Here is an 8,470-nt window from a genome sequence, read left to right as displayed (position 1 = left end):
CTAAGCCAGCCCTAACTATAAGCTTTATCAAAAAGGAAAGTCTTTAGCCTACTCTTAAATGTGGAGAGTGTGTCTGCCTCCAGAACACAAACTGGAAGCTGGTTCCACTGGAGAGGAGCTTGATAGCTGAAGGCTCTGGCTCCCATTGTACTCTTAGAGACTCTAGGAACCACAAGTAACCCTGCAGTCTGGGAGCACAATGCTCTAGTTGGTTTATAAGGTACTATGAGATCTTTAAGATATGCTGAAGCCTGACCTTTAATTGATTTGTAAGTCAGGAGAAGGATTTTGAATTCTATTCTGTATTTTACCGGGAGCCAGTGCAGAGCAGCTAATACAGGAGTAATATGATCCCATTTCCTTGTTCTAGTCAATACACGTGCCGCTGCATTTTGGATCAACTGAAGAGTCTTAACCGACTTTTTTGGACAACCTGATAACAATGAGTTGCAGTAATCCAGCCTTGAAGTAACAAATGCATGGACTAGTTTTTCTGCATCATTTTGAGACAGGATGTGTCTTATTTTTGCAATGTTACGTAGATGAAAGAAGGCAGTCCTTGAGATTTGTTTTATGTGGGAGTTAAACGACAGATCTTGATCAAAGATGACGCCAAGATTCCTTACAGTGGTGCTGGAGGCCAAGTTAATGCCATCCAGAGCTTCTATGTCATTAGAAAATGCGTTTCGGAGGCGTTTAGGGCCAAGTATAATAACTTCAGTTTTGTCTGTGTTTAACATCAAAAAGTTGCTAGACATCCAAGTTTTTATGTCCTTAAGGCATGCTTGAAGTTTAGCCAATTGATTGGTTTCATCTGGTTTAATTGATAGATATAATTGGGTATCATCCGCATAACAATGAAAGTTTATAGAGTGGTTCTTTATAATATTGCCCAAAGGAAGCATATATAAGGTGAATAGAATCGGTCCAAGTACAGAACCCTGCGGAACTCCAAGACTGACTTTGGCTGTCATGGAGGATTTATCGTTAACAAGTACAAATTGAGATCGCTCAGATAAATAGGACTTGAACCAGCTTAGTGCGGTTCCTTTTATGCCAACACAATGTTCCAGTCTCTGTAGTAGAATGTCCTGATCAACAGTGTCGAAAGCAGCACTGAGGTCTAACAAGACAAGAACAGAGACGAGTCCTTTGTCTGAAGCCAATAGAAGGTCATTGGTAACTTTCACCAGTGCCGTCTCTGTGCTATGATGAACTCTAAATCCAGATTGAAAAACCTCAAATAAACTATTATTATGTAAAAAGTCACACAACTGTTGTGCGACTGCTTTCTCAAGGATCTTAGCGAGAAAGGGAAGGTTAGATATCGGCCTATAGTTGGCTAAAATCTCTGGATCAAGACCAGGCTTTTTAAGAAGTGGTTTTATTACAGCTACTTTAAAGGATTTTGGTACGTAGCCAGATAATAAAGACAGGTTGATCATATTTAATAACGAAGTGTTAATTAAGGGTAAAACTTCTTTAAACAGTTTAGTTGGAATCGGGTCTAAAAGACAGGTTGATGGTTTAGACGATGAGATTGTTGAAGTTAGTTGGTTAAGGTTGATTGGAGTAAAACAGTCTAGATATATTTCAGGAGTTACAGATGTTTTTAAAATTCCAACAGTTGAAGTTAAGTCATTACCAATTGAGGTCAGGAGGAGATTAATTTTGTCTCTAATAATTATAATTTTATCGTTAAAGAAACTCATAAAGTCGTCACTACTGAGAGATATAGGAACAGAAGGCTCTGTAGAGCTGTGACTCTCTGTCAGCCTGGCTACAGTGCTGAAAAGAAACCTGGGGTTGTTCTTATTTTCTTCTATTAAGGAAGAGTAATAAGCTGCTCTGGCATTACGGAGAGCCTTCTTATACGTTTTAAGATGATCTAACCAGACTAAACGAGATTCTTCCAATTTAGTGGAACGCCATTTACTTTCAAGATTTCTCGACTTTTGTTTTAGTTTGCGGATTTGTAAATTAAGCCGGAGCTTTCTTTTTCTGTTTTATGATCTTCTTCTTTAGAGGAGCGACAGAGTCGAGTGTTATTCGCAGTGAGGCTGCAGCGCTATCAACAAGATGATTAATTTGTGAGGGACTAAAGTTAGCATTGGAGTCCTCTGTTATATTGATATTGAGTCCTGGTATTGAATCAAGTGCTGATGGAATCACTTCCTTAAATTTAGTCACAGCACTTTCAGATAAACATCGAGCGTAGGATATTTTGCCTACTGGCTTGTAGTCCAGTAACAGGACTTCAAAAGTTATTAAAAAATGGTCTGATAAAAGAGGATTATGTGGACACACTGATAAACTTTCAATTTCAACACCATATCCCAGAACAAGGTCCAGAGTGTGGTTTAAACAGTGAGTTGGTTCATGTACATTTTGACTGAACCCAATTGAATCTAATATTGAGATAAATGCATTATTAAGGCTGTCACTATCAACATCCACATGAATATTAAAGTCACCTACAATAATTACTTTATCTGTTTTAAGGACTAAATTTGATAAAAATTCTGAGAATTCAGATAGAAATTCAGAGTACGGACCAGGAGGGCGGTACACAGTAACAAATAAAATTGGCTTTATTGTTTTCCATGTTGGGTTTGAGAGCGTAAGAACAAGGCTTTCAAAAGAGTTATATTTTAGTTTAGGCTTAGGATTGATCAAGAGGTTTGAGTCAAATATGGCCCCAACTCCACCTCCTCGGCCAGTACCTCGAGGAATGTGAGTATTAATATGACCAGGTGGAGTAGATTCATTTAGACTGACATATTCTTCATGTCTCAGCCAGGTTTCAGTGAGACAAAATAAATCAATCTTATTATCTGATATTAAATCATTTACCAATCCAGCTTTCGTTGATAAAGATCTGATGTTTAAGAGCCCACATTTAATTTTTTGATTTAGTTGCACTTTTGCAGTGGTGGTGTTTATTTTAATTAGGTTTTCATGTATAACTCCTCTTCTGTTAACCATAGACTTGATTAGTTTCAGTGGTCGTGGGGCAGACACAGTCACTATGGGGATTTGAGTGGGTGACTGCCCGGAAAGAAGCACAGAGAAGTGTGTAAGACTACAACTCTTTGTCCTGGTCTCAACTCTGGGTTGTCATGGATTAGGTCCACTAATAGACTGTGTAATATTATTGGATATGAGATCTGCTCCAGCCAAAGTAGGATGGATGCCGTCACTCCTAATCAGACCAGGCCTTCCCCAGAAAGTCCGCCAATTGTCTACGAAGCCCACATCATTATCTGGACACCACCGTGAGAGCCAGCGACGGAATGATGACATGCGGCTAAACATGTCATCATTCAAAAGATTTGGCAGAGGACCAGAGAAAACTACGGAGTCCGACATTGTTTTGGCAAATGTACACACCGACTCCACATTAACTTTAGTACACTCCGATTGACGCAATCGCGTGTCATTACCGCCGACGTGAATAACAATCTTACTGTATTTACGTTTAGCCTTAGCCAGCAGTTTCAAATGTGCTTCTATGTCGCCCGCTCTGGCCCCCGGAATGCACGTGACTGTCGTCGCTGGTGTCTCAAAATGAACGTATCTCAAAATTGAGCTACCGATAACCAGAGTTGGCTTCTCAGTAAAGGTTTTGAATCTTCACTTTGGGTGGCTTAACTCAGGACTTGAACACATATCCCGACAGGTTGAGCAAATCGACCTGAGACGCCTTGTGACAGATTCATACAGCTTTCAGATCTTCACTTTGGGTGTTGGACATCAAAACTCATCTACTTTCCAGGGGACTTGAACCCATATATTCATGATACCCGAGCAGGCACCTAACACCTTGAGCTATGTGACACTTGGATATGGACACTTGGAAGTTCTTTATAGAAGTTTTGAATCTTCACTTTGGGTGTTGGTCATGAACTTGTATTGACTTCTCCAGGGGAATCGAACCCATGTTCACAAAACACCTGAGCAGGTACCTAAAAGCTTGAACTATTGGATATTTGACACTTGACTGCAGTTTCATAGAGCTTTTGAATCTTTACTTTCTGTGCTCAACTAATCAATGGATAAATAAATGTACTGACTTTAAAGGCTTTTGATTGGTTATCTTCTCCATTGAGGTTTTGCACATTGAACATCACTGTACATGTGCCAGTGTTACCAAAAGCACCTTTTCAACTGTGCATGACCTTTCATATGACTTATATATATATATATATATATATATATATATATATAATGTGTATATATATATAAGTCATATGAAAGGTGGTATAGTATAGTATATATATACTATACTATGGGTTTTGTATGACGTTTTCATGACATGACATACTTATTGACTGAACATGCTTTAGAGAGAGGTGAGGACCTCCTACCTTTTATTTATTTATGCATTTATCTGTTTGTTACCATATTTATTTAAACATTTATTCATCTATTTATTTATGTATCCATGTATTTATTCTTTTAATAATTTATTTCTGTATTTATTGACAGGAAAACTCAAATATATAAAAATAAAATACTTTTTCCTCCTAACGCTACACAATGGCAATATTTGTATGTTGTTGTATATTATTTATATATTACTACATACACAAACATAGAGACATATTTAGCCTCTGTCTTCTCATTCCCTTTCTGTCACACACGAGAAAACTGTATTGGTAAACATATTTAATCTACTTGCAGGAATCATCCCACACTGTGTGGTGGTTTATTTTACAGCACAACAACATCCACACAACACATGTTCACACACCCACTGCCCATTAATAATTATAATCAACCCTCTTTGGGGATAAATGTGGGGTTTGCGGGAATAATCACAATCGTTTTGGACACCCTTGCCTCCCTCAACTGTTTTATTTGGTCTGATAATGATTTTTAAAATGATTATTACACGTGGCTCCTACTCCCCTGCATATATCCCACAAAGACTTATTCTGTGTGAGGTAAATTAGACATCTTTTTTATTTCTTAATTTATGTGTTTGGCTTTTTTAATTTAAAGAATTAACCACGCTCATTTGTATTACATTCCCGTGTAGTAAATGTCTATCGATGGATGTTCCCCTCCTGTACCGACACCTCCCTCTACTGGGGGAAAGAAAAGGTGCAGAGACCGTGCAACGATTGTCTGTGCGCTGCTCTACCGGTAATACGGTGCCGGCGCTGTGCATTGTGGGACACAGAGTAAGATGGAGGCGGCCACTAAGAGCATGTTGAAGCCTCAATAACATCTATTTGCAAGTGTTTTTTATCTCCATTTACGGCTTTAATGTATGCTTCGTTGTGTTAATAATTAAACATTTAGGAGGCAGAAGATCTCAGCTGGACGTTGAAACTGGTAATGTAGCTAACTGTGCTAACTGTGCTAACTGTGCTAGCTAAAGCTAAAGCTAAGGGTCAATGTAAAGGTACTTGAAAAGATAACGTTGTGTTTGATAGAAACGTTTAAAACATAGCTAATAAGCGCCGAATGGCCACTTTACCCGAGTACACGGAGTACCTTTCATGTGAAGTTGATATTATTGTGTTTTTTGTAGAAATCATGTCTGTACTGGGGGGGTTACTGAAAGCTGGAGCGTCCTTCTGTCAGACAGCCAGGACCATTTCTACTGGTGAGTGCTGTGACTGAGGCTAATGTGTAGCTTAAGTTTGTTTTTGTGTCTGTTCTGCAGCTATAATATTACTTTGTATGCTTTCAGTGCGTGCCTTTTGTTAATTGATGTGCACATTAAAGCACTGAATACTGATATGAAACTGTGCTTTCTTCAGGGGCATGCTGTCAGATCAGGATGCATTGCATCCCTCAGCTGAAGAAGGTGGACAGGTGGACTGAGAAGAGGAGTATGTTTGGAGTTTATGATAACATAGGCATCTTAGGTAAGTGTCCTCAACCATTTGAGACTGGAATTAGTTTGTTTATATATTTTTTTAATGTCTCAGCTCGTAATTAAACAGGCTACTATGCTTAATGAATTCAAATGTTTCTCATGTGATGAGTTAACCGATTGCTTTTAGGGGAGAACTAAAGTCCTGCGTCATGATTTCAGTTACTAGACTTAATAAATTGAGTTTTGAAAAGATGAATAGTATATACAATAAATGATGCTCAGATGCTGCCTTCCTGTATTTACTGATCTGTGTCTGCAGGAGAATTTAAAGCTCACCCCAAAGACGTCATCATTGCTCCATGCTGGGTGAAGGCTTTCAATGGCAACGAACTGCAGCGTCTCACGAGAAAGAAGAAGATGGTGGGAGACCGAATGCTGACGCTAAACAAACACAACTTGGAGAAGAGGATAAGCTTCCTCTACAAGCGATATAACCGCTACGGCAAATACCGTTAAACAAACCATGCTGGCAAATGCATCTGACCAGCCAAGAAGAACAGTCGGTGTGACGTCGTGCTGTTGACATTTTTTCTAAGTTATATTCATGTGAAGAGAACGTGTGTTCCAGAGCAGCATATTTCCTGTACTTGTTTATTAATGATTTTGCTGTCAAACACAGAATACACGATATAAAAGCCTGAAAATGGACTCGTTTTATTCCCTACAAACGCCGTCTGCTGTCGGACGGCAACTAGTGTGTTGCTTTTGTTCTGTAGTTTGACAAATACCACGATTGTGTTGAAGCCAGAGGTCAAAGGTCAGCACTGGAGCTCAGGATGAACCAATAAAAGAATGAATAAATTAAGTTGATAATGAGCTTATTTTAAAGTTAGACTATCAAAGCAAGTTATGCATTTATTGGTATTTCCTCTATGCACACGTAACAGGAAGTGAACGGCAGACATTTTATTCTTCAAACATGGGCATCAATAGGCTGCTCTTCCTGGAAGATGTTAAACCTGCTACAAGTTAGTTAATTTATAAAAAATAAAAGCTTTAATTTAAAACAAAGATCACAACTACAAAATGTATAGACGAGAGTTTCCTTTTAGTTTTGGCCACAGTTCATTTGTGACACTTCCCTGAAGATGCTCATGTGTTCAGGTTGTTCCCGTTCTTTAATGCAGACGTTACTTCTCATGAGAGTTGAAACAAAATGGAGAAGAGGTCGTAGGCGCAACTAGGATCAAACAATTGCAAAGGTAAATAATACACAAGGAGTCAGCTGGAGGTCTTTGCTGGAGGAACTTCATCCATCGTCTACCGCTTATCCGGGGTCGGGCAGCAAGTAAGGAACCCCAATCTTCCCTTCTCCGGGCCACATCCTCCTGCTCCGCCTGGGGGGTCCCGAGGTGTTCCCAGTGAGGAGATATAATCTCTCCACAGAGTCCTGGGTCTTCCCCGGGGTCTCCTCCCAGCTGTACCTGGAACACCTCCCTAGGGAGGCGGCCAGGTGGCTCCTTACTAGATGAACCACCTCAACGTAAAGCAGCAGCGGCTCTACTCAGAGTCTCTCCTGATGGCTGAGCTCCTCACCCGATCTCTAAGGGAGACGCCACCCGTCTGAGGAAACACATTTCGGCCGCTTGTACCCGTGATCTCGTTCCTTATAATTATTGTTGTACGTTGCATGCAACCCCATGGACTATATTAAGAGTCCCTCAATGCACTATAGGAGGTGTGTCCAGACAATACTTTCAGACTTGAGAACTTTGCACGTTTAAAATGTTCTTAAATTGGCAACATTTTAATGTTAAACTAGAAACTATCTGGTCGAAGAACTTAAGGTTACAAATCCGACCAAACATTCAACTCAAACAAAGATGTGCTGCTTCTCCTCCTGGAGTGAATTTAATCTTTGAGTTTGTTTAACAAGCCAGTTGAAGTAAGCTGAATTAAATGGAAGTAAATCTTTGATGAAAAGTACTTACGGTAAATTTACTTAGTGGGTTATTTACCATCATCAATGAGTAGTTAGTGTGAAGCCAATAAAAACGCTTGTCAAACGAAAATATATACAAGAAGGTAGGTATAGGTATATATATATATATATATATATATATATATATATATATATATATATATATATATATATATATATATATATATATATATATATATATATATATATATATATATATATATATATATATATATATATATATATATATATATATATATATATATATATATATATATATATATATATATATATATATATATATATATATATATATATATATATATATATATATATACTTACGTTCTAACATTTAACAGGATTACTCTTTAAATAAATTAACCACAATGTGCACAGAGTCCAAAAACACAATGACTTTCCTTTAAACTGGACAGTCAATATACCAGGAATTAGAGTATTACATTTAATGTGGAGGGGGGGCTTATGTCCAGCTGCCTCCACATGACTGCACCGGCCGCTGCGGGAGAAAGAAAGCGCCGTTAGTTCTGGTCACACACACTCTCACACACTCTCACACACACATGTGTTTGGTTCGCTTGGTCACTTTCCTTTAACGTCACTTCGCTCATAACATGCGTTGAAAGTCTTTCCGCCTCCGC

At 38.6% G+C, this 8,470-nt stretch overlaps 1 protein-coding gene across 2 annotated transcripts; it reads left to right on the top strand.

Annotated features, from left to right (window-relative positions):
- The first annotated feature begins 5,132 nt into the window (after positions 1-5,132).
- Positions 5,133-6,691, top strand: LOC115005688 (39S ribosomal protein L51, mitochondrial-like). Of its 2 annotated transcripts, none has more exons than XM_029427632.1 (4): positions 5,133-5,239; positions 5,540-5,614; positions 5,772-5,879; positions 6,150-6,691. In XM_029427632.1, the coding sequence occupies exons 2-4, from the start codon at positions 5,545-5,547 to the stop codon at positions 6,344-6,346; spliced, it is 375 nt and encodes a 124-aa protein (XP_029283492.1). In that variant the 5' UTR covers positions 5,133-5,239; positions 5,540-5,544; the 3' UTR covers positions 6,347-6,691. The 2 variants fall into 2 exon arrangements, with proteins under 2 accessions (XP_029283492.1, XP_029283491.1); XM_029427631.1 differs by having other exon boundaries at positions 5,152-5,340.
- Positions 6,692-8,470: the final 1,779 nt, after the last annotated feature.

This window comes from Cottoperca gobio, unplaced genomic scaffold (assembly GCF_900634415.1).
Source record: "Cottoperca gobio unplaced genomic scaffold, fCotGob3.1 fCotGob3_340arrow_ctg1, whole genome shotgun sequence".
NCBI lineage: Eukaryota > Metazoa > Chordata > Actinopteri > Perciformes > Bovichtidae > Cottoperca > Cottoperca gobio.
The sequence above is the reverse complement of the archived record's forward strand: the minus strand, read 5'-3'. Positions and strand labels throughout refer to the sequence as shown.

What these genes read in the sequence shown, in the direction of transcription:
- LOC115005688 (XM_029427632.1), top strand. Translation starts at nt 5,545, where the DNA reads ATGTCTGTACTGGGGGGGTTACTGAAAGCTGGAGCGTCCTTCTGTCAG. An exon ending in AGCCAGGACCATTTCTACTG is followed by an intron (nt 5,615 to 5,771) that starts GTGAGTGCTGTG and finishes TGCTTTCTTCAG; the next exon opens with GGGCATGCTGTCAGATCAGG. An exon ending in TGATAACATAGGCATCTTAG is followed by an intron (nt 5,880 to 6,149) that starts GTAAGTGTCCTC and finishes CTGTGTCTGCAG; the next exon opens with GAGAATTTAAAGCTCACCCC.